This window comes from Motacilla alba, chromosome 1A (genome assembly GCF_015832195.1).
Source record: "Motacilla alba alba isolate MOTALB_02 chromosome 1A, Motacilla_alba_V1.0_pri, whole genome shotgun sequence".
NCBI lineage: Eukaryota > Metazoa > Chordata > Aves > Passeriformes > Motacillidae > Motacilla > Motacilla alba.
This window is the reverse complement of record NC_052031.1, coordinates 48,730,164-48,757,068: the sequence shown is the minus strand read 5'-3', so window position 1 is coordinate 48,757,068 and position 26,905 is coordinate 48,730,164. Positions and strand designations below refer to the sequence as shown.

Below are 26,905 nucleotides of genomic sequence, written 5' to 3'. Positions count from 1 at the left end.
CCCAAACTTAGTTTCTGATTCATGACAAGGAATGAGGATACTGTTGGTGACTCCAGAGGTCAAACTTACCTCCTCTGCACTGTGTCCTACCTTTGCAAGTAAAGATTGAACTCTGAACTTAAAGTATTTCTACCCTTGTACTCTCCTTATTCTAACATTAATTAAAAAAAAAAACAAACAAACAAAACTGAAATGCATATCTCCTTTATTTTTGCCCAGAAATTCAATTCATTTAGAGAGTCCAAACATGTCAAGACAGAATGACAGAATGTAATTACTACTTCCAAAATTACTTTCTGAATCTGTTGCAAAACTTTATCTCTCAGAGAAGGTGGATAAACTGGATCATGCTCCTCGTATATCATAGATAAAGCAACTAGAAGTTAACAAATGAGATTGCATGTGCTGACAATTTGAGTTCATTAAACAGAGCAATTTGATCACACCAACTTGTCAAGATCAGGCTTAGGTATTAAGGCAAAGGCAGAACCAGCCTCTTCCAGAAGCAGCCATTGTAATCACTCATGCATCTAAAAGCACATGTGTGTGTGAACTTTGCATGAACCAATTTTGACTGAGCCTCTGCAATGATGCAGAATGTTCCCTGTGCACTTCATCTAGGTCCAGGGATATCAGAAAAGTTGAAATTCTTTTTCTTTTAAATTACTTGCATTTGTCATTATTAGATTTAACCTCCTATCATGGTACTTGCTCAACCCAACTAGACCAAATGTCCCTCAGCCACCCTTAGTTTTACATAGACTAAGTAATTGTCAAACACAATTTTTTGGTGCCTTGATGTTGCTTTTTCCCTCAGACACTTGATAAATGTTTAACATCTGTTCTAAATGTACATTTTTCTGGTCTTTTTTTTTTTTTTGGTAAAGGCTAGTAATTAATTCCAGTTCAGAATCTTGCTTTATCTAGTTTGAAAAGTTTTCACACAAGAGACTAGAGAAAAAATGTGCCAGATTATAAAATGGCTTCTGAAAAACCTTTTCTTTTTGAAGAACTTTTCCTCATTGTAGGATAACACACAAGAAAGTGGGAGGGCAAATCATCTTGTAAAACAGTTATGTTAATTTTTCCTTATTCACTCTTAGCAACAAGCCATATTTTAGACCAATTTTTTAAAAATCTGAAATAAGAAAGCACAGGTGGTTTTCTCTTTCAAATAAGAGCTAAACACTAGTGGCTAAACATCAGAATGAATTTTCTCTAATGAGAGGCAGTGCAGCTGGCAGCAGCTCAGACACTTCACTCTCAATATAGTACTTTGATATTTTTCCATCTATTTTTGATGATTTCCTGACAACTTGTACCTTCAGCCCATTTAAAAGCTAATTTTATTGAACACTGTGCTGGTTGTTACATGATTTCAGCTATGATATTTTTCCTTCTGAAATGTGAAATGCAAATTGAACTCATTTCTAGAACTCTTACCCACCAGTGAGAATGTTATAAAACTAAATGTTTCAGTAATGGAATTCAATTTACTATTACCTGCTTTAGACCTCACCTCCCTGTTACTTACTTGACACTTGAGTAATAAATACTTTGTTTTTCTGAATACCTTTGTTCCATAAAAATGATGTGTACCATCTGGACTGCTGCAGCTGTTGTACTTCTGGAAGAAATTCTAAGATAAACTGCTAACCTAAACCCTGTAATCCTTCACATTTCTTTACATACAGTAGCAACTTCCATTCCTTGTAGCCTCTGAAATAAATGTTTATACATTAAAAAAATCTTGTGCAACAACAAAGGTGTCAAAGTTGTAACCCACTTAACAAAAAGAGACTTAACACATTCTGCAAATACATTTATTTATTTATTGATAAGATCTCAAGCTTGTCTGAGATCATACATCTAGGATATAGCTTTCAAAAGTGTGTTTGTAAGCAGACAAATACAGTAGTAACACTTTGTTAGCAAATTTACAAATGAACATCTGGATTTGGTTAGTCATCAAGATTCAGATTTACAGGAGAGTCCTTGGTATTTACATTCTCTGGGACCTCCAGTCAGTAGGGACAAGGAAAGGTTTGTCGTACGTGAAGTTCCTGTTTGTGAGGGTCACATCAAGTGAGTATGATGTACCCAAGCTTTGATTCATAAAGTGATCAGTGACTTGTTGCCCGGCTGCTTAATTTTTTTTTTCTTGTTCTATAGTACAGATTTACCAGCAACCACCTGATCTGCTTCATTTATTTGCCACATTAAAACTGTTCCTGCTTCCACTCTATTTGCATTTTCTTATATCACTACTGACCTCCTATGATTTGTCTTGTGGTACTGAACATGGAGGTGTCTGCATTCAATTGGACACCACCATTTTTTACTCCATTCAGCTCTTTGGTAATCCAGAATTACTTTCTACAATGTTGCCCTCACTCCATCATGTGTGAAGCAAGGTTGAGGCCCACCTCTGCAGGGCTCTGAATGTGTTTCACAGGACACCTTTCTCTAGGCATCAGAAATAAACCACTGCTACCGTTGGCTTAGTGAGCCACCCTCCAGCTCCAGGTTACCAACCATTGTCAGTACCACTAACTGCCAGGTCAGACTGCCCTGGAGCAAACAAGAAACAACCCTCCAGGCCTCTGCCACTAGCATCCCTCAGCATACTTGCCCTGGGGGATTTCAAAGAGGCTCCAAACCCTTCCAGTCAGCAGCACGCCGTGATCCATAGGAAGGTACATGCCAAGGCTAACCTGGCTCCAGCTCCCCCTGGCTGTGTCCAGAGTCTGCCATCCATATGGATGAAGGATTCTGCTTGGACAGCAGGTACCATGAGCTCCCATAACAATCTTATTTCCTCTTCCATTCCACAGAAGAGGGATGTACAGGTATGCAAGAGTGTGGCTTATGCAAAAGCCCTGAAAATCACACACAATAAAAACAAGGCGGCATTTAAAGACAGACATTCTAAACTAAATATAGTACTTGCAAAAGGCTGTCGCTGTAACATAGTTTTATGTGGCTTTTTAATACTCATTGACCCATTCTCCTCTGGCCTATCACTGCTCTACCTAGCTTTGTCCCATCTGCCTTCATCCAACTTTGAGTGTCTGGCTCCTACTCATCCAGTTACTGCCTTCCCACAAAGACAAACCAAGCCGCCTCAACAAGTACCAACAACGAAGGGAGATAAAATTTCCAAAAATTTCTGGTAAAGGCACCAAGCTTTGCATTTTCCACATTACTATGCAAAAGGACTCCCTGTGAACTAGAACAGCCTGGATGTGGCAACTGAGCTGACACTTGCTTTCCCTTGGGGCAGCAGCTGAACCGGAGAGGACAGTCAAGTCACTGGGACTCACACAAATAACCTGAAGGATCTGCTGGGAAATACAGGAGCAATCAATGAAAATAACAACTTCCTCATTTAGCTACTTACATCCCACATTTGGAACCTCCTGTCTTTGCTCATCTCTCGTGCAGTTAGCTTTCTGCACTTGTAACTTCTGTTTAAACTAGTTTTGCTGCTTAGATGTCCACACACCAACTCAGAGAACTGAGATGAGGTCCAGACAGCTCATCAATTTACTTGCTGAGAGCACTAAAACCAAAAAAGCTCACACACCAAGGGAGTCACAGGATGTATATTCCCAAATAACGAGAATTCAGCTAAACTGCTAAAGCCAACATCAAAATGAGAGAGAATGCTTTTACAGAATCAATCAACTCTCAGTAAGGGCAACTCATGTATAAGCAAGCAGGCAGGACACAGATATGACTGTTTCTATTACCTAGGAGTAACTTACTACTTTTGACTACTCATGGAAAGACAGACACAAACAGCCATGTTGGAATAACAGGAAACTGTAGGGAATAAATCTATATTCAAGATACTCTAATTTGTGCACAACACATGCACTAGCCTGAATGCAGAAGTCAAGATTTAGCCTATATTGAGGGGTGACCTACTTCACATATCTCTTTTTGGGAATGGGAGATCAAGACTATGACCAAAAGCCATGCACACAGCAACACACCATTGTAATTTGAGTTTATTCGGTCATGAAGACAGGCCCTTTGGCATTTTGTTCCAATTTAGAACACAAGTTATATACACAGTTAGAATAAAGCACTTCCACGTTTCATTTAAGCAAAATAGTTTTTATCAGAAAGTTACACAAACCCAAAAAGCTGTGTTTTTCAAAACCATACTTTATTTTTAAAGGCTAAGAGAAGTATTCAGAACTGTATTTCTTAAGCAAAAAGATTCACATTTCCTTGTGCAGGGTCATTAGTAGGAGAAAAAGCATTTGGGGATTTACTTTTTTGCAACTGCTGCAGAGCTCCTACATCAAACCAGATTTGTTTAAAAATGGTAACATCAATTATGGCTCAAGATACAGAATTACAAAAGAGTAACACAAACCTTAAAATTCAAGGGGTGAACAGGTAACTCTGGTCATTTTTTCTACATAAAGTTGTTTTTAGCCAAGACAAACAGAAGCAACAACTGTCTTTATTGGTAGCCAAATCCACCAAATATCATCAAGACAGACACTGCATCAAAGATACCCATGCTGATAAATGCATGTATTAGAAGAATGTTCTGTCTTTTCCATTTACTTCACCTTTTCCTCTGTATCACAAGCCTCAAAACCATGGAGGTATGAAACCACAACAACAGATTTTTTTTTTTTTTTTAACAAGAGGCTACAAGAAAAGATGGAAGACTACAGAATGTGGTGAAGAAAGAGTCATCAGAGACACAGAGACAGCAGGACTTGGACCTAGAAATTTTAATCAGCGAGCATGTAAGAACCCAAACTGATTCAGAACCCAGAGCTGCAATTCTGTTGGGTATTCTCCACTTCACCAACCTGTAACTCTGCATGTACATGTTCTGGATGGCTTGCATTCAGTGGGACAGAGGTAGTGATGGGAACAAGATTCCTTCCCTAAAGTTTCCAAATAGATGCAACCTGGTAAGCATGGCCCCAAGGAAGGGTGAGTGCAACCAGCAGAGGGCCTGCCAAATGGGAAAGGACAAGAGTACAAGCACAGACAGGAAGCTGCTCTCCCATACCCAGACTGATAAATAAAATGTTACGTAAAGGTGCTGGACAAGAACTGAACAAGTAACAAAACATCTGTGGCCTCAGCAATATATACTTCATGCCAGGTTGTGCAAAGGGTGGAACTGCACCTTTGCTGCACAGTTGTGGTGATCAAAATGATATACTATTTGCAGTACTGCCAGAAGTTCCAGTGTGTAACTAGCTAGCCTAATTATACTGATAACAGCTTTAAAAAGTCTATCACCCATAAAAAAAAGTTGTATTTGCAGACAATTCCTTTATCCAGTTAATTCTTCAGACTTGTCCCACCTTTGCTATTTTCCTGTCCTAAGGGGATTAAGCCAGACTTCAGTTGTTAAAGTTCTTTCTCCTTTGCTCAGTGAGAGCAATAAAAAAAATAGCATGTTTTTATCTTATACTCCTGGAATACTACAATTTGTTATAAGAAAGTTAATTTGGAGAAAACTGTCTGTAACACTTACAATGAAAGGTTGCAACTGTTGGACAAGAAGGGATTGTTGAAAACTAGGTCATCTGAATATAATTTGAGTTCTAGAAACCAATAATTGAATAAAGTCAATACCTGGGGCTAGAGAGCAGTTCTCCTTAGAACACCCCATTTCTCTTCTTAAGAAGATCAGAGGTAAAATGGTTTATTTTATTGCAACATTGGTTAGCCAAATCCAATCCTTCCTGTTCAGGTATGATTTTTAAGAACCAGGGATTTTATGGTTTACTGCCAAATTTGGCAGACAATTTACTGATGAGATTCATGACCTTAGGATTGCTCTGGTACTTGGACATATTTGCTGGATTCTGGGCAACATCTTGGAATGCAACCATAACTTCTGGATCCTGTAGGACAAAAAGAAAAAAAAAATTTAAAATTAGGGCATTTGTAAAACAACTCTACAAAAGTGATTATGTAGTTCCACGTGAATCTAGTCTTGCTCAGCTTTTACATGACAAGATTACGTTAGACTTCTGGCAAGAATTCTCTAAAGACAACTCAATAATACAGTGCAAGCTGTTCAAGCTGTGTCACTAAACACCAGAGTCATTACTGAACTTGTTACGCTAATAGTTCAGTGTATGAGAAGAGGGATCAAATAAGACTTCTGTTTTCCCAGAACAGGAGCTATCAAACACAGCCACACCTACTGTATTATTTCTGTTCAGGCATCTTTCAAATGCATTTTGAAAGAGGTAGGAGTTTGATGTGTGTAGCATGCATGATAGGATAACTCTACTCTGAGCAACAGCTGATTCTCATCCTTTTCTCATTTTTTCATTCTAGCAGCAGAAGCTTGAAACTGTTGGGTTGTGAGCAGACAATGTGGAAATGTTTGGCTTTTAAAATGCATCTAATTCTCAGTCATTCCTCACCTCCATTGAGAACTCACACTTGGAAAAGAATCTTGTTATCTCTCATCACACCACTGTGCTGCAGTTGATAAATACATCCATATATTCAATAAAGTCAGTGCCCAAAAAATAACTCCATCTTCTCTATTTAGTATGAGAAGCATTAATACCTTTTCCCCATACTTCTAGTATTCATACTTTGGCCTCCATGAAGCTTGAACTGGTTTTACTTGTTTTACCTCTGTATGTTCTGAACATAATGACTCTGTATGTAACAATTTTACATCTCAGCCGGGAAAAATGTTTCCATTATAAGCAGTATCTACAAAAAATTCCAATTTTCTTTAATTCAACAAAGTGTAAGCAGTTTATTATGTTCAATACAAATCACAGATGTTAGCTGTAATTTCATCTGCTGTTCTTTCTAGGACATTTAAGTGTTTCACCAAAAGACATACTGCTTCCTAGACTTCCAACCCACTGCTACAGCAGGCATGCTCTTTGGAAACCATCACAACACAACCAGCGTGCTCAGAGCTGTCTGTGGTACAATAATACCATCCTGTATCTATTCTAGCATCAGACTCAATCCAAAGCTGTTCAACAAGTCTGACCCTAAATTGCATTTGGTAGGTGTGGACTCTACTGAAAGCACCCACACACCTCATATTTTATACATGTTGGGAACCAAGAGTCCAGTCTTATGGGAGGATTTACAGATGTGTTGTCTCCCTCACAAAATATAATCTGCAAAGTATATGGAAAATAGAATGCTGAAGTTCAGTAAAGAGAGATTAGATACATTCTCTCCACCTTACAGGATTCCCATGCAAAGAAAAAAGGCAGACTTTCACAACCTCACACTTCTTGAATTGATTTCAAACTAGGGCATATGATTATAAAGATTGTCATGTTGTTAAGTTTGTCGTTTCACTTATATATGAATCTGGAACAAAAAGCAGAGTAACCTTAGCCACTAGTTTGTGTCAAAGCACTCCTAAATCAATGTTAAATATCCAGTTTTATGCTATGTGTTTCACTTTCCTATAAATTCACAGCAAGAAAGTGATTCTGTGTTTTTGTGACTCCCTGGAAGCTCTCAACCTTAGAGAGTGCTTGTAACATCCAAGGTTTGACAGTGATGAGCAATATTATCAAAATAAAGTGTAAGACTGAGGATATCAGCATTTCTGGAGGGAAATGTTTAGTGCATAAGGTAGAATGGTAGCCATTCTATTAATGGTACTAGGGAGACATTCAGTTTTGTAATGCTCTGGTCTTTAGTTGCAGAAGGAAAAATAATACTTCCAAGAAAGAAGTTATCACTACTTTTTTTTCCCCCCAACTTAACACATTTTGTTGGAAGTCTGTGTCTAACATATGGCTACATGTCAAATAAGGAATCCATAGGTTCACCTTACACATCACTTCTTATAGAAAGAACTTCTGTTTGACTCCAAAATGCAAATGTCTCATGTCTAGAGAAAGCAGTTGTATATGCAAGATATGAAATACTAGACAGCCCTCCAGACAGACAAAACAGTAAAATAAAACACACTAAAATTTCCGTCAATTCTTCTGGAGACTAGAAAGCTTAGGGGCAAATGAGATAAAAAAGCACGCATTAGAAGTCACTGCAAAAAGTCACAACTTGCTACCATTAAGAAGCTATGAAAAGAAATAAAAGAGAAGTTTGGCTGCTTTGAGCAAAAAAAAATCCTGAAGAAATAAATCTTCAGGTAATGGAACAAGAAATCTTCCTCAAGAAAGAAGTTTTTATAGTGGTTTGCAGAGATCACAAAATCATAGAATTGTTCGGGTTGGAAGGGACCTCTGGATATCTAGGCCAACACCTCTGCCCAGGCAGGGTCACCTAGACCCAGGTAAGATTTATGCCAATGACAAGCAATAACTCCCCTAAACATGTCCACAGGCAGCCCGATCAGGTTCTTTGGTTGCTTCTATGGATGACAAGATGAAGTTAACAGTAAAAGCAGTTTAATCTGGCTTGTCTTCAGGCACCCACAGCTGTCAGGTTTACTGAGATGTCAGGACACTCAGGCACATTTCAGTGCTAACTCATGGAGAATAGTCTCCAAAATGATGAAATCACAGCAAGTCTAAAGAGACTGAGGTAGTGGCCTTTACTCTTAAAATACTCCCATTTTGGCACTAAATCCTCACTATGAAAAGCCTCTACAGACCAACAGTTACAAAGCAATTTTGGAGTGACTTGTGTGATTCAGTATGTTCAGACTTTTTTGTTACCTCAGATAACAGACATAATTGCTGCCAGCTTACATTATCCATCAACATATTCCATAGCTGCACTGGGCAGATGCCAAGCAGTAGAAGCTACTGTCTTTTCAAACTAGAGCTTACATGGCCAATTCAGAAAAGACCAGAAAGTAGAGTTGGACATTTTAGGAAAAGGTGGCAGTGTAGACATAGGTCAAGTTCTAATAAATCATATTTAGATAGCTGTACATGCTAAAGCCTGCCTGCATTATCAGAAAACACTGTCAACACACATTCTTGCAAGAGTTCTACCCTATGCTGGAGCATATGGAGTCAGCATGCAATGGAGTTTTCTTAAAGGCATGTGACAAGCACTTAATATTTAGCTGCACCTCAACACTGTTTTCAGCAACCTCTCATCACAAACTCCAGTGTCAGAGCAGGAAGTAGCCAGGTAAGGAAGACAGCTACAATCAAGGGCCCTTTCTGCATGGTTTGCATGCAAGCCAACACTGCCGACTGTGGCAGCCTAAGTGAAGCTGTGCTTTCCAACACCAGCAACCATTAAGGGAACAAACCCATGAACTTTTGTATGGACAGTGATGATTTTTTTGTGATTCCAGGGCATACTGAATAAGCTTCCTTTGTGATGCCTTTATTTCAGTGAGCTGAGGACAATATGTAACTCTACTCACAGCAATCCAGAAAAAAGAAACAAGACAGCTCTGTACTTGATCATATTAGAATGCAAATATAACTATGTAGCTCTGACTTTTTCTAGCCCACCTGCCCTTAAAATGGAGTTGTCAGACATGTTCCCTTTAATCTGCTGAAATACTTTTCTTGAGTAGAAGTAGTTATGACATTGAGCAATTAATCAAGCTTTCTGAATATGATTTCAGAAAATGCCAGATGAAGAACTATTCCAATAATAGTTTGTCTCTGGCAAAACCTCAAACATTTAATCTAAGAGAAAGGTAATTCTCATCACAATATCATTATAATATATTGTGTAAGAAAAATATTATCTATTTTTTTGTTTGTGCATAATTATCCCTCTATAAAGTGTGTGCATTCAAAAAATGAGCAAATGAATTATAATGTGTGGAAAAGGACCATTTGAGAGACTTTTTCAAAAGAGATGACAACTGTATATAACACACAGTTTTGCCTATCATAGATGGGGGGCAGGGTTTGTGGGTCATATTTAATTAAGCTTCCATTAGTTTGCAAAACAGCTAACATTTAATCCAGACAGTCTGGTGTCACACACATGAGGAAAGAATTTTACATTGGAAATAAGCAAGCACCCCATTGCCATCCAAAAGGTCACATCTTCCTTCCTCCCCTTAGGCTCATTCAGAACATGTAGCTTCGGCTTTAACAAATAGTCACCTGCATGGCTGCAAGAACTTCTGGATCGCTGAGGATCTCATTGAGACCTGGCATACCTGCCATTCCTGGCATGCCTGCAGCCCCAGGAAAGCCACCTGAAAATCCAACACAAGAAAAATGTTCAACTCACCCATACTGTAATTATGCTGACTGAGACCAAGACCTACTGCCCTTGCCACATCTCTAAAGCCATGTCTTCCATATGGCTACAGCTGGCCCACTCAATGGAAAGCAGGGTCTTCACCTTTCCTTTCTGTTAAGACCTGGATGTCATTTCTTCCATGTTTTTAAACCAATTGAATAGGAGGCTTGTAATGCGTACAGTTCTTTTCCGGGTTAACTAAAATGAGGTAGGTCTCAAGCTCAGGAGCATAAGGAGTTTGAATGCCTGGGGTGAACAGTTCAGGGCAGAAGCAGCTCAGTATTATGTCCCAGCCACATTCCACATTTGGCAGGAACTTCAGGTTTAGAAACATTGTGCCAGGAATAGGAAAAAACTCCAACAAAACCCCAAGAAAAACATCCCTGAAGCAAAATGCTTGAGGTTCTCTTATGGAATCCTCATTCTGCAGCTTCCCCAGCTGTGCTGAGCATGACACATAGAGTCTATCTGGCTGCTGATCCAGTCAGAGCACGCACACAGCCTATCTCAACTCTCAACTACATCTCAATCTTCACAAGCATCAGTACTTTTGTTTCTCCCCAGTTCATTGTAGAACATGGAAAGCCTGATTTTTGCAAAGCTGTCAAGGAAAGGCTCTTTTCTATAAGGAAATCTGCACTACCTCCTTTAAAAAACTATTCTGTTAACAACAGCTTGCAACCAGCACAGATTTCCCTCATTTTCAATCAAAAATTTTAACTTTAAAACTGTTGCTCTTAAATGGATTCAAGGCACTCTGAGTAATTTAGAAAACATTTTTATACTCATTTTTAAACACATTATCAAGCAAATTCTGCTTCTTTTGTTTTCCCAGACCTAAATCCCTTCATTCTGTTATTCTTCAATTATTGATTTCTGTCTTCCCTCTACTTGCTACACAGCATCAATCCTCTTCAAGAGAAAGAATCCCATCGCTCTTACCAGTAGAGCTCCAAGAGTTATTTGTATACAAGTTCTAAACTTCACGTAAGATTTTTCTCTCTGTCTTGAGAACAAATGCTATAAAAACTGCAGTTATAATACTCCATATGGAAACAACAGCCACCCCTACCTAAAGTATTTGTGATTAAAAATAAAATACCTGGGAAGCCACCTGGGAAGCCACCAAACTGAGCTCCTCCTGCCTGTCGTCTTGCTTCTTCCTCCTGCAGATGAAAGCACATCATTCCACTCAAAACAATGGAAGTGCAGCTTGTTTTCTACTGCTCAACTGGGTTTAGAAGGAAAAAAAACCAGCCGAGACTGTTTCAGGCAGATATGCCATCACAAGAAACAAAGCACTCTCCTATCTTTAAAGCCACTGACAAGAAATTGCTCTATTCGTAGTTTTGTACATGACTGCAGGTTAGTTATGCAGGGTATGTTTCTACTGAATACAAATACTGAATACTGTATGATTTGTTTTAGCTCCCCAACTGTATTGTAGTGCACCATTTTTACTACTCCCACCCCCCACATATTGAAATAGATCATTAAAGCACAAAAAAAAAAAAAAAAAAAAAAAAAAAAAAAAAAAAAAAAAAAAAAGCACTGTGCCAGGAATTGAGGAAGAGAAGCAAAGTATTATTCTGAATTTAAAACCTCCCACTTTGGGACACATAAGTACTTTAAGTGAAACCTATTCTGGAACAGTCACACAATAACTGACTTCTTGAAATACAGGATTAGTAGAGATTCCAGAGACTGTTTTTGTCACAAGCAATAAAACCAGATGAACTCAAATGCTTTCTTCTCCAGATTTCATTACTGGTTAAGCAACCAAGACAGAAACCAACTCTCTAAAATCTTACATTTAAAGCATTTTTTTCCCTCTGTAATTAATTTTAACCAAAATTAACACTCTCTAAATTATTAAGAAATATTAAAGCCTGAATATTCACCCTCTGTGCTTTCTCATGCTCCTCCCGTGCCTTCTTCACTCTTTCCATTCTTTCTTTGATTTCCTTTTCTTCACGCTTCCGCTCATATTTTCGTCGATGCTCTGCAATTTTCTGAGCCTGTCACAATGGAATACCAGGAGTTCCTATATATTTCTAGCATCTCACACAATGTAATTCAGTACAGAACACATGTAAGCATAACCAACCCATTCTACCAGTTCTTAAAACTAAGATCTGATTTCGCACCCTAAAAGCCTCTTTGTTTTAGGAGCCATTTGCTACTTCCTTCCCATGGCAGTCAGTCATTCATGTCTACTCAACCCTGACTGGGTTCACCAGAACATGCACTCTAACTTTTTTTTTTTTTGCAGTAGTTTTGGGACTTGCATCATCGTTAGAACTCGAACATGTTATTATTCCATGTCCCTTTCTGCTTTTAAGCTGAAATATTGACTTCTCTGGGGCTAAAATCAGCAACTGTCTTGGAAAAAGGCACAACAGGAAGTATAATTCCCACTGCACACACACACTTTCCAGATAGTGTTATCACTGTTTCAGATGCCTCTACAGCATGTACAGACCGACACAAGCAGACCAAATAATTCCTCAATCAACCCAAGAAAGGGCTGGTGGGGAGGAAGTTTGCTTCATTTTACTAACTATTTCTTCAAATGTATTAAATCTATAGTCCCAGCGAAAGAAGAATTCACAATGAACTTCGCAAGGCTCCTCGCTCAGGGCTCCTAATAACAACAGAATTAATGGCAGCACTGGTTTCCTCAAAACAGAAGATATCCTTATCAATAATTGCAAAAATGTTTCATGATTCCAGAAATAGTGTATGATGGTTACTCTGTAACATTCCTGTAACTGAAAAACACATAGCAAATAGGGTACAAGAACAAAGACTCTAATTAGACAATGGATACTCTTGTATTCTTTTAGAGATATACTCCTATTCTTTAATGGAAAAAAATTGCTTTTTAAGTAGGAGAAATTTGATACAACTTATTTTAGTTAGGTGATACCCATTCCATACAACATTATTCCTGAAGTGCATCTGCCAGAGAAAGCACACTGGAGGCTGCAGGAACGATAGGGAGTGAATGCAGTACCTGCTCTCAGATCCTGATGTCACTGACATTTAATGGCTCATTCAGAGAAAGTTAAGTGTTGTTTTCTTTTTAATGAAGCATAAATAGTTTCCAAATTTTAGATTTTTGTTATTTCTAAGTATTTCTCAAAATGAATGAAACATTTTTAGAATTTGACTTAGACTTTTAGCTGAAAGTGCTACAAAGTAAAAAATTCTAGGGAAGCTTGAAATGAATAAATTAGATGAATACATCATTTTCACTTACTAAAGATTTTGAAAATCACTGATGGAAAGATCCTATGTTTTTTTCCTAGAGCCACATACACAAATTCCCATGCAGTTAGCAACTACACATCAATGTATCACATGTACTCACTCTGCTGTTTCTGTGCTCAGGCAGACTAACTGGGAAAGAAGAGGCTACCCCTCAGCCAAGCATTAAGTATTTACTTCTTGTGAAAACCAATTGAAACCTAAGACCTAATTAAATTAACCACAGACCAACAGTCTCCAAAACAGAAGACTAATAGGTTGTAAAATGGTTTCCATTGTCATTTTGCTGGAGACAGCAAAGACATGGTAGAAAAGCTGAAAGCTGAAGTTCTTAGACACAGGAACATTTATGCATGTGGGGGTTTAAGCTTGACTGGCTGCCAGATGCTCACTAAGCCACTCTCTCACTCCCTGCTCCTCAACGGGACAGGAAGAGAAAATAAGATGGAGAAGCTCTTGGCCTGACATAAAGACAAGATCACTCACCCACTACCATCATGGGCAAAACAGACTCAACCTGGGGAGGATTAATTCAATTTATTGCCCATTAAAAATGGAGCAGGATGATGAAAAACAAAGACAAAACTAAAACAACCTTCTTCCCGAAGCTCAGCTTTACTGCTTCATTCCCCTCTCTTCCCCCCTGAAGAGCACAGTGGGATGGGGGCCATCATCAGTTCATAACACTGTATTTCTGCCTCTCCTCCCTTTTCACACCATTTTCCTGCCCCAGGGGTCTGCCCCTCAGCATACAGTTCTTCACAAACTGCTCCAGTGTGGTTGTCCCCACAAGGTACAGCGTTAAACAACAGACTGATCCACCATGGGTCAAAACCAGCTTCTGCATAGGCTTCTCTCCACAGGCTGCAGCTTCTGCTAGGAGCCTGCCCCAGGGGACTCTCCATGAGCTGCAGCTTTCTTCAGGGCTCATCCACTTCCTCTGTCATGGGATCCTCCATGGGCTGCAGGGGAGATCTGCCCCACTGTGGATCTCTATGGGCTCAAGAAGGACACCTACTTAACCATGACCATGATCTCTGCTCCCATGCCCAGCACACCTCCTCCCACTTCCTTTTTCACTGATCTTGGTGTCTCTGAGGGAAGGCTTCTCTCAAATTTTTCTTCTTTACTGCCCTCCCTCTCACAGCAGTTACACTGTATTTTTTAACCCTTTCTTAAATATCTTATCACAGAAGCACCACTGTCATCACTGACTCACTCAGCTTTGGCACCAGCTGGAATTGGCTCCCTCTGACACAGGGGCGGCCTCAGGTCTCTCTTTACAAGAGGCCAGCCCTGCAGTCTCTACCTTCCCTCAAACTTCCTATGTAAATCCAATACAATGCAACAGCTGCCATCTGTGGTGTGACAATCACTTCAAAGGAACAGGCAAAAACATGAAAAAGAAAGCCTGCTATCAATAGTGTCACAGCAGTTTCTCCTTAGAAGACTGTTGGGGTCAGCCAGGGGAGAACAGCTGAAAACCAGTTGTGCAGAGCTGAGGCTGCCCTCATGGGGCTGACTAATGAAAGTACAAACCACAGCAAAATGCTTCCTTTGGAAAATGTGCTCAAGGTCAAAGCTTTGATCAACTGAGAAATATCTTGGGGAAAAAAATCAATTATCAGCTATCTCTGGCTTTTCGGAAAGTTTTTAGTCTAGATTCTAAAATACCTGGCAAACTTCAACTGCTTCAGATTGTTCTGTTAAAATCTGAAAAAGGATTATATTTCATATTTCTGTTACATGCCCAGCTCCACACATTCAATTTCTCTACACACAGACATAAACAGTTGTTACTGAAGACAGTAAAGAAGTGTTTATAAACTCAGTCTGAAGTGTTGGAACACATACGAACACATTTCTTCCGGACAATCCCTGGTGAAGACTATGAAGGCAGCTGTATCACTCAGACAAATCCAGGAAAGACCTCTAACATTCCTCCCCACTTACTCTTGGCTGCACCTCCTTCAGCATGGCGCTTGCATCTTCATCATAATCCAGTTTACAAGCTAATGCAAGATCATGAGCAGCCTCCTCCCAGTGACCAAGAAGTCTGGAATTCAGAAGACATCAAGAGTCAGAAGGGAAAACTGAACACTTGCAGCTCTTCAAAACATTTTACCATGCATTAGTCTGAAACTTTACCGAGAGCTACAAGGAGTTTAAGATCCATGGTGACTCCTCTAAGCCGCATGCTACAATACGGTTAGAGGACACTTGTTTGCTTCATATCCTTACAGTAACTTTTGTTTGAAGGAACAATAAGTAAAAAACTCTCCATGAGATTGTGTCCTTGTCTGCTATAAAGAATGATCTAACAGGGAGAAGGGTACCCTAAACACATGAAGCACTACTACCACCTCAGGTTCAAGTGGACCCTCTTACTCAGCACTCAAACCTCGTGACTGGATGCACCACATCTCAATTAAAGCAGTCGTGTAAGCCTCTGTGCACACTTCTTTACTATTAATTTATACATACTCTTGACAATCAAAAATTGAAGCAAATGGTGGTATTACTAAAAGGTGAAAGCACTTCTGCTCACAGACAGAGGTATTAATTCAAACTATTCTCCAGTCTTCCCACTGTAAATTAAAACTGCAGACACTAAAAACTACTCTCTAAACACTAAGACACTTTTAAAAAGTTACATTAGCATTTATTTCTTCCGCTTTCATATAAGCCATAAGAATTGTCACCTTTTTTCTTGATTTATTGCTACTAAAAAAAAAAAAAGTTGAACTATAGTTGGTGGGATGCCTAACACCATTTTAAATAATTACAATGTTCACAACAAATGTTCCCTAATAACCAGGCATTTCAATTTACTATGTAAAAGAGCTCCAGGGTCTAAGGGAAAAGGACAGCAGAGAAATATTCAAGAATTACAGGTCACTAAAAAAAACCCCAACAAACGAAGTGAAAACAAAAGACCTCCAAACAAATAAAACAAGCAGCTCTCGATCTCACTATCTTTACCAAATAATTACAAAATGTTATTCAGAAAAAGCAGTAAGCCATTAGAAGATGAGAGAGAGACAGGAAGGGTGAGTGGAGGGGAAACACTACAAGGAGAACTACTCATAAATTGCCATCAATAAATCACCATCATCCTTTCTATTCTCTAAGCCACATACTCATCACAATGGTTTCTTGGCTCACAGCTAAGAAATAGGTCTCAGGTACAAGACAAACAGTTCAGAGGCACAGAGAAGGAGAGAATGTGTGAACAAAACTATTCCCCCCAAGTAAAGATAATATCAAGTACAGGTGCAGTTCATTACCTATGTGCTTTCCCCCTCCATTTATAGGTCTGTGCCGAGTCAGGATTAATCTTGATGGCTCTGTCACAATCTCTAATGGCAGCATTTGGCTTCTGGAGTTTCACAAAAACACTGTGGGAACAAGAACATGTATCATACATATTGAAATACCAAGTTACTAACTTAAGCTGGAACTAATTTTGCATGACTAACAGGCAAGCTAGTGAGATAGTGCATTTGAAGAGCCGAGTTCAAAAAGATTTCATAGAAACATAGATAACAAAGTCACTAAAATTTCATCTCACCCTCCCAGCACTGTAGGTGAGTCATGAGCAAGAATTGAAAGCATTCATTGTTCAGACTCAAACCCTGCCAATAAGAATAACATCAGTGCAGATGAGAAGATACAGAAATGCAAAGGACAGTTCAGCCCCATGGTGCTTGGGGTCTACGGCCAATGGCAACTAGCAATTTGAACAAAACCAACAACAATATTCGGCATACCATCTTGCACAGTCTTTAACACAGTAACACAAAGAAAGCATGGGGAGTTACACAGGCAACAAGGATCAACAGCTAGAGTCACGGGGAAAAGGAGGTAGGACATGAGTCATCAAAATCAAAAGCAGCAAAACAAACACAAACTCAGCAAGAAGCCCCAATCCCTTGTCAGTTAAATGTAAAGACTGAAAATTTTACACCACATAAGCATATCAGACTAACTAGTAGAGTGGTACTTTAGGAGAGTCAAGTAATTAAAATTAAAAATCTCAAAGAAACACTAAAAAACATTCCTGAATTAACAAAAGTATTCAATATTCAACATATTCCATGCCAGAACTTCCACATCTACATCTAATTCTACATCTTCCTTCTACATGTATTTGAAAACAGTTTGTCAACAATTCCTGTAAGTAACTTCATTATTAAGGCTTCTTATAAAGCAAGCACAAAGTCACACACTGTCTTCTAGGAACAAACGGGGATAGGGTGTCAGGGAAGTGTCCCAAAGCTACACCTCATCAATGAGAGCCATTCCAATGCTGCTGGCTCCACAAAGCCCCTAGTCAAACACACAAACCCCCCATAACCAAAACCACGTATTACTCCTAGCACTTGATCAGCATAGCAACTTTTACAATATCCTAATATATTATTAAATTTTTTCTACAACAGACCACATTGAAGGAACTTTTAAACTTCTCCTAACATTCTTATTTTTCATTACTGCACCCAGTCCTGAGAAGATAGGACACTGTAAGAGATTTTAAGCATACTGTTATGATGGCAACAGCAACAGTGTATTAAGGTACACAAGTGGTGTTACATGCAAAAACTTTGATATGGAAAGGAAAAAAACAGCAAGGCAAGTACCAGTCAAGATGTATTACAACAGAACAGTATTTTGTATTACAAAGGACACTAATTAATCTTATGAAAGTTTATGTTCTCTTTGAATATAATTGCTATGGGAAAGATCCACTAAATTATCACATCATCCATGACTAATGGTCCTTCATGTAAGAACAGAAAAAAAATCTGCTCCAGCAACCCATACTTGTCAAGCCTTCCTGAAGAATCAGGAAGATAAAGATGTTTGTTCATATGAATTTATAAAGTTCCCAATGCACCATCTGCAGTCAGGCAGATGTAAGTAACAGTAAGGGGGGTGGAGAATGAGCTGAGGTACAGATATGTCCTGTTCAAACATATGACCATTGAACAGAACCTGGTCTACTAATAAATTCATTTAGCAGGTACAACAGGGAGAGAATTCACAGGATTCTTAACTAAGTTTGCATCTAAACAGAGTCTCATCTCAATCATTATCTTAATCCTAAAATACACTTCAGATTTTACAAGTGTTTGTAACCCAGCATTATTCTACCTCAACATACCAAATGCACTATTGTTGAGGAATACTTTCAGTGCAGGAATACTCCATGTGCAGCTGCAGTGTCAGCTGAAGACTGGACTCTGGGTGATGAGATCCCCAGGCAAGAACTGGTGCCAACCTTTGCACAGGGACCTGTGGCCCAGCCAGGTGACTAGACACTAGGACATCTCAGACTTTCACAAGCACGCTGTGAAGGTATAAAAGCCCAGGGCTTTCTCTGTTTGGAATCCCTCCTCAGAGGCACCAGCTCGAGCTGTTAATTTATTATTGTACCATGATTAAATTATTTTAAGGATCCAGACGTCTTAGAGTCTGCTGTGGGAAACTGAGGGTCAAGACAGTAAGGAAACCTGATCTGACTATATGAGTGTGGGGGGTGTAGCTGCAAAGGCACTTCAGTCCCAACTCAGGCAGTGCGAGCGTGACTGCCAGGGTGCCTCCTGGAAGGTTAGACAGGAAAGTGTCCTTAATGTAACCACAATGCATTTTGGAACACCATTCTGTTATTTACTCTCTTACCAAGATTCTTTATATGGCTGCTACAGCAAATCTGGTGAGTCAAATAGAAGAGAAACTGCATGAAATGAACACTTCCCTTTCCCTCCTGTGGTTGAAGTTTACACAGATCCTCAAGTTGCCTTATATTTAGGCTCCTTAAGGAAAATAACAGAACAGGCAGAAGTATCAATCACTAGGTTATGACTCACCTTGCCCTCTTGGCATACAAGATGGCCAAACAAGGATTCAGCTTGATAGCATCTGTGAACAAGTCAACAGCCTTCTGAAGGTCCCCTAAATAGAAGTACCAGTGAAGTTTCGATGATTACATAATGAAATTACATCTGAATTCCCAAACCTGCCTTACACAGTGTTATGAGCCTAAACACTTCTTGGATAGAAGATTAGCAACAAAGAAAAATCACTTTCTCTATCTTACTATGTTACTGAAGTACAAACTCCTAAATTAATGCTTGAAGAGAAGAGGTATTTTCCCAGTTAAATTTGTATATTTAACTTTGAATGCAATCAAACAGAATGTCACATCTTTACACCTTTTCACTGCATTAAGACAAACCACTAGAGACACTAATCATAATATGGAGGGAATTACTATAATGATCAATTTGTAATTAAGATGCTGTAGTACCTCCTTCCCCCTTTCCTTAAACTATGGCTACATTGGAAAAACAGTACTGGAAGAAGCTTTCAAGTTCTAGACAGTTTTGGGTATCCAATAAGAAGTATGTTTCCTCCTCCTCCTCAAAAGCATTCATAATGGTCCAAGATATTCACCTTCTTTTTTGTAAGAGGAAAACCCGAACAAATGTCCCTGAATAAGTACTAAAAACAATTTATCACCTTCACTGAGAGCATTTATCGCTTCCATCTTCTTTTCATTAGCTTGATCTGCCATCTCTTCAGTTACCTAACAAAATAAAATGAAAAATACACACACAAACTCCAAAAGCTGTAGAGTCCAGGCCAAAATTACCACACTAAGACTTCGCCAAAAGAGAAAGTGCTTCAGTGGTCCAATTCCAGAACCGTAATTTTAATTTGCATTGAAATCATAGGTCAAAAAAACCCACAAAACCTTTGCTTTCAGCTTGAAGACATTAGTCAACATTATTTTCAGCTATAAAACATTCGAAAGCGAAGTTGAATAACGGTAGAATTCGACATAGCTAGTTTGCTTGGGTGTTTTGATAAACTTTTTTGGCGTTTTCTGACCTGATCATCCACATGGAACTTTTTGATTTACTCTAACCTTGAAAAAGAAAAGAATGTGATTCTAAGCCATTAAGTTTTTTGTTTAGAAGAAAAAGAGCCAAAACAACAGCTGGTTACACAGATAATAGAGTATTCATCCTCCCTCAGCTGCTATCCTTGAATACACTCAAACCCTCCTATCTTTCCTACTGCCACACTGAAAATATTTTGCTTACCTCCACATTTTCATCTCCCATTTCTTGAGGGTCGTCGTTGTCTGGTTCAATCACTCCCTCATTATCAATTTCTGGGGGAAGAACAAAAAGCAACACTAAGTTCCATCTACAGAGACAGGATTTTCAGAATTATTTTCAGATTGGCAAAATGCAATCAAGTCACTATTTTGCCCACCTAAGTCGCTCTCTTCACTTTCTGGTTCAGGTGATTTAACCGGCTCCTCTGGGCGTTCCTCTGCTTTGCCCTGAGAGAGACACATATTTGTAAGCTCACATTATTTCTGACCAATGCTCTATTTCCACTCTCATAAATAACAGTGTATTAGAAAAATCAGATTGCAGTACAGCTGAAGTATTTCATTTTTAACATACCAATCTCCTTTTCCCTCTTCTCAGATTAATCCCTCCTCCTATCATGTAAGCAAATATTTCAGAGCCCAAATCTGGACTCATAAACTTCTATGATTGGTAAAGCTGGTCCTTCAAATTTTGTAATTCAATAACCAAAACCAAATAATCCAAATAACATCCAATTCAGATCCAGTTTCACAGTGATTACTAACCAACCCTTCCAATCTTCCTGCCTTCCCTCACACATTCTCTGGATCAAAAATTCTCTCAATTTAATACCATTAGGCTAATGTCCTTTAGCAGGGAACAATAAGCTGATGACAGTGATTTAAATATTGTTTTCATCTGCCAAGGTCTAAGATTATTGCCACTTCTACAGAGAATATTTTTTCAAAAATTTCAAATGTTTTATTGACTTCTACCTAAATTTCATCTGAATCCCACAACTTAGCACAACCTGTCTATGATCACAGATACAAGCTGCTGTCTTTATACTTCTCTTGTCACAGACTATATTCAGTACATAAACACAATCCCTCCATATTGCTCTAACTGGCCAGTAATTCCAGCCTCCAATGTCTTGCTAAAAAAAAACTTAAAAATATCTTTTTTCCAAAAGTATTTCAAACTTGAAAAAATCCTGATACAAATATCTACAAGGCAAATTTGTTTTCTCCCTTAAAATAAATCAACAAAAGCAAACATCTTCGACAATACTGCCTTAAAAATTTGATAGTTCCACTAAGCACTTCATTACTTATCATGCTCGTTAATACTTCATCTCAAGAAAAGATTATAATATAATCCACTAATGACTAGAGGAATGGTTTCTAAACAGACAAGAGAAAATAAACCAAATAAAAGAAATCAAGACTCTGTATGCCATTTGCACTGCAAAGAACATCAGGCATTCAGGATTAGGGAAATGGAGCATGATAACACTTGAAATTAACTAGGAAGCCATCTGTAACAAGTCATCTAAAACACACAATGGGCAGGCTTCAGAATGAACTCTCACATTCACCCCCATCCCATCTGACTGGAAACTGACAGCAAATTTTCCCCTTCTGCTTCTCAGTAATTTTGCCAGCATCAATTTTCAGCGATAAATTCTTCATATCTCACCTTACTTGTCTCCTCCGTGGCAGCATTGGCTGGAGCAGGTGGTATTGTGCCTCCCATACTTTTCAGCAAAACAGAGAAAAGACAAAACAAAACAGTAAGATTATCAAAATAGTGGCATGTCTTTTATGGATTCAAATCCTGGTAATCTCAGCTTTTTGGTGTAACACAAAACATGGTGATCCATTTCACTGTCAAAGCAGTAAACAGAGTACACATCTCCCACACTTTTCTCAATGTAGTGCAATGCACACTGTTGTACAACTCCTTTGAGACTTGTACTCACTTGCATCACCCTTCACCCACCCACCCTTCCTCACAAGGAAAAGCTGCCCCTTGGCTCAAATGGATTTTCTCATTTAAATGTAACTTATGTTTGAATCAAAACTAGATATTATGATTACAGATATTATTAAAATTGGAATATATGTTTTAAACAGAGGTCAAACAATTAAAGAGAACAGCCTAAAATGGCTATGCAATTAAAAAAAATCTGCTGCCTAGGGAAAAAACCAAAACATTTCTCTTACACATAGCAATATTCCTGCTTCTCCTTCGCCACAGTTAAGGAGCAATCTTGGTGGAGACAGCATTCTGTCAACACAGAATAAACTTCCACATGCTATCGACTTAGATTAGCAGCCAGGAATATGCAGATGCTGGATTCTCCAGCTCTTAGGCAGAACATCTAATCATACCTATGACGGCACGGCACAAGGAATAGCATTCCGAGGCATCCCCTGCCCCACATTTCCACCTACTGATGGTTTTCAATAAAAATGTTTCCATGAACTCAACAACCAGCTCCTTGGAGCCCCACACAACTGGTTAGATGGGATGCAAGGGAGAGGAGGAGATGACTGAACAGGGCTGGGCAGGAGGAATTGGAAGGATGTAGGACTATCTGCTTTCAAGAATTAGTGCAACAAAAAACTGTATCCCAAGGATGAGAAGTTATAAGTTCTTAAGTCAAGCTACTGCAGTTCATTCTCCCCTCTTTCCTCCCTCCTGTCAGCAGCACCTCAGAGTCAGGCCTCAAACCGGCTGAAAACAAACCTGAATGAGGCAGAAGAGGAGAGGGATAGGGATGAATTGGGGGAGAAAGGGTAAAAGGAGTTGGAGGAGTTGACAGGATTGACAGGTCCTGGCACAAGGCCCTGCAGCAAAAGGCAAGCAAACAGCATAAAACTGCTTCTCATTTACAAGGAAAAACTGTCAAAAAACTCCAAAACCAACCAACCAACCATCTAACCAACAAAACCCCAACAAGTGAATAACACCAGCATGTTCTGAAGCTATTCCAACAATCTCTGTGTCCCCGGGATGTTGACATTACCTAATCAAAGTTATACTGCACGGACTAAACAACTGCAGCCTGAGAAATCATTATCCAGCCTGGCAGAAAACACAGAACATGGACTAACTGTTCCTCCTAAATTTTTGCCCTCGTAGGCTGACAATAGAACACATAACTCAATTAGTCTCTAAAAGCCAAGGAGAGGACTACAGGGACCATCTAGTGAAGCCTTGGAACTTTTCTTCTGCATAAAGAAAACTACAAATTACAAAGCATTTTAAGGGAGTTAATAGCTAACATCCATGGTATTAGCTGGTTGTAAGTCTGAAACCTTAAATCACCTCAAGACTGAAACAACTGAGTCAGTCTCCTCTGCTCTCTTCATATCCCTCCAAAAATACTCAAGTTTAGTCCAGTTTGAGAAATGTTTACTAATATACATGCACGTTTCATAATATGCTATTTCATGAACTGCCGAGGCTAAACAGTTGCACTTACAGTATGTGAGAATATTCTTGCTATCCCGGTAATCTCTATTTAAACTACAGTTCAATCCCAGAATAACTCAAAAGCAAGTTACTCTAAAATCTCTTAAGCCAGTATTTGATAGCAATGATTGAATACACATAGCAGGGACACATGCAAAGCTTGCAATGTATTAAACCTCAGCAGTATATGGAAACACAAGACGCTCTTGTAGGGAAAGGCAGGTACTGAGCTGTAGGAAAAGCACAGACACACACAAGACACACAATGAGTTTAGTGTGTGATGCCAGGAACAACTGGGAGTTGTCAGGACTCCATTGCAACAGTGACTGCACATTTCCACTCATCAGGGCCGTGCAAAGTGTCACATTTATGACTTGTTGGAAGAACTGCAAATGTGATTTCTGCAACCACTTTTATTATTGACAGCAAAATTATCTTCAGTTAGAAACTGGATTACTGTGAATTCAAAAGGGTAAAATCCTATTTGAACAAAACAACAAAAAAAAGGCAAAAAGCCTTATTCATCAATTAGGGATTCTGTGGTTTATTTTTAAAGATTGCTATTGTTCCTTTGTTCAGTTGCAGGGGTTTGAAATGTGTTTCCTTTAATGACTCATTTAATAATAATTCAAGTAAAACATTTGTATTTTTATGCAATTATGAAAAAATGGGCTTGATAAAAGGAAAGTCAAAACACTTTCCAAACACACTCACGCACTACCCTCTGCTTTCTCTACAAAGAGGATCAGTATAGAAGTTAAATACAACAGCTAGCCAGAATAAGGGTTAGAAAACAACAAGTGAATGCAAACAGGCAAGACTTAAGGTTACTGATGCAAAACTAACAGCTAATGAGAAATAAAGCATCCCATTCTGGCTTCATGAGTAGTTAGCAAAATTTAAATTAGAATCACTAGGCTTAAGGAAAAAAAGAATCAAAGCAATTAGCAAATTTTAGTCAAAAAAATTAATGATGGATTTTAGTATAATATAGTCATTATTCTAATCACTCTTAACACTACCTAGGTAAACAAACTTTGTCTTTCAGATTAAGACAGGTGAGCCAGACAGAGATATAAGAATTATCGAGTTTATTCTCACCTGAAGGCAGGCCATGCTGTTTGAAGCAGTTTCCAAAGAATGATCAGGCCCTATAATGCACTTAACAGTTCTACTGCACACAAAACTATTATGTAAAGGCAGAGGGAACCCCACCAGGATTCCAGACAGTTTTGCATGGTAAGTAATTTGGGTACCCCTATCACCACCCAAGTGTATTACTTAGCAAATATTTAACTTACATATGAAAACTCTCAGAAAACTTGAGAGAGCTGTAGGAGGTTCTGCTCTGAATTATTTTTTAACTTTTGAGATAAAGACATTCAGTGAAGATTTTACATGTAAAAAACATTCCATGGCTCTAAATGTAATTACTGTATTTATAAGACAAGCACCAAATACAAATTCTAAACATTAATCTGGAAATTAAAGCCCTTCTCATTAACATGGAGAAAGTCAGATGGTCATCTTTCCTTTCCCTAACACGTTCCTAGGCAAAAAAAAGAAGTCAATGTTCTTCCTCTCCCTCTTAAAGCAGCCTAGCCACACATTCAGATTTATGCAACAGAAGCACTGGAAGAAGCCTAGAGTAAGGCACTGAAGTATTTTATGCAATAGCAAAAGAAATAAAGACCTGCAGTAGGATGAGACAGACATCGGTCTCCTTCCTAGGCAGAGGTACATCTACTGTCAGTACTCCAAAGCCAAGTTCAGGTAAATACCAGTGGTTTTACAACCACAGTATTATTCAGATACATAAAAAAATTAAATATCACTGAAAAAAACCACGAAGTAACACTTCATTGTAGCCATTTTCATTACAAGACGTATTGTGAAATGCCAGTGTTTACTTCTCTATATATATGTACATATATATACATCTGTACACACAAAATCCTGCTAATTTTCTAAAACAAATCCCAGTTTGTCACAAGATTAAAATCTTTAAAATTCTCTTTGCTTAACATGTGCATCTGAAAGTACGTCCCTCGCTTCTCAAGAGTTCTTTAGCACAGCACCCATTAAAGCCAAGCAGAGGCACGGCAGCTGAACACAGGGGTTCTGTGGGTTCTCTGCCAGCAGCAAAGAATCCCAACCCTTCCAGCCTCGCGCTTCAGACCTCTCAGCGTGGAACCCAAAGGGAATTTTCATTTGGGAAGCATCTCTTACGGCAGGCCCCGCTCACACAGAGTATGTGCAGCGCTAACAGTAGGTACCTAAATGACTCACAGGGAGCGGAGAATTCTACTACCTTTGAGACAATAAACTTCAAAGAACAAACCACGTTTTGGACAGGAACTGTAGCTGCCAGGTATTTTGTGCTTTTGGGTACCAGGATGTCAATCAACGTCACTCACCTCCCCACAAACTCAGCTCCTTTTTAAGACAGGCTAGCCAACTCTGCTGCGTAATGCGAGAATTAGCTCAGTAAGTATTACTCTGGGGCTTTCCAGGCTGGAAAGCTGAGCCACTGAGATGGCCGGGGGGCAGGCTTTTTGCAATGGGAATAGCCAGAGTTAACGAAACAAACCAAAAATCGAACAAGTCTTTTTAACGCGCCAGGAGTAATCCCGGCGGGAAGGGGAGGAGAGGGCGGGAAGGCCGCAGCGCGGACCGGACCGGATCGGACCCGCGCGAGCGACGCCGCGCGCCCCCGGCCACGCGGCGCGCCCGAGCGGCGGCACGCGCGCGGGAGACACGCCCCCCTCCCCTCACCGCGTCTCGCGCCAGAACACCCCTCCCCCCTCGCCCCTCACGGCCGCCTCCTTCCGCGGCCCGGGACCGACCTCTCCACCCACTCGCGGAGGAAGGCGAGCTCCGGGGTGTGCAGCAGTCCAGCGTTCTGCTTGCACAGCCGGACGAAGGCCCGCAGCTCGTTCAGCTTGCGCGAGTCCATGGCGGCACGGCAGCGGCCCAGACACGCTCGCTCCCCCGCCCACCCGCCGCGGAACCTTCCAGCCGGCCCCGCCCGCCAGAGGCTCCGCCCACAAGGGGTCTGGTCACGCCCACCACAAATGACCCCGCCCAGGCC

The 26,905-nt window shown here is 39.6% G+C and overlaps 1 protein-coding gene across 2 annotated transcripts; it reads right to left on the bottom strand.

Annotated features, from left to right (window-relative positions):
* Window positions 1–1,818: 1,818 nt before the first annotated feature.
* On the bottom strand, window positions 1,819–26,867 carry ST13 (ST13 Hsp70 interacting protein). Of its 2 annotated transcripts, none has more exons than XM_038153820.1 (12): window positions 26,661–26,867; window positions 22,032–22,089; window positions 20,731–20,800; window positions 20,556–20,626; window positions 19,969–20,035; window positions 19,317–19,401; window positions 16,734–16,844; window positions 15,400–15,502; window positions 12,078–12,194; window positions 11,291–11,342; window positions 10,035–10,129; window positions 1,819–5,891 (listed from the first exon to the last, which is right to left on the bottom strand). In XM_038153820.1, exons 1-12 carry the CDS (start codon window positions 26,768–26,770, stop codon window positions 5,763–5,765), a joined length of 1,068 nt encoding a protein of 355 aa, XP_038009748.1. In that variant the 5' UTR covers window positions 26,771–26,867; the 3' UTR covers window positions 1,819–5,762. The 2 variants fall into 2 exon arrangements, with proteins under 2 accessions (XP_038009748.1, XP_038009747.1); XM_038153819.1 differs by having other exon boundaries at window positions 11,279–11,342; window positions 26,661–26,865.
* Between the last annotated feature and the right edge of the window lie 38 nt (window positions 26,868–26,905).

Bases quoted from the DNA above. Each gene is read 5' to 3' on its own strand.
- ST13 (XM_038153819.1), bottom strand. From the start codon at position 26,770: ATGGACTCGCGCAAGCTGAACGAGCTGCGGGCCTTCGTCCGGCTGTGC. The intron at 12,195-15,399 runs GTAAGTGGGGAG...CCATTGTGACAG, and splicing joins TGAAGGAGGTGCAGCCAAGA to GCTCAGAAAATTGCAGAGCA. The intron at 11,343-12,077 runs GTGAATATTCAG...TTTCATCTGCAG, and splicing joins AGCATGAGAAAGCACAGAGG to GAGGAAGAAGCAAGACGACA.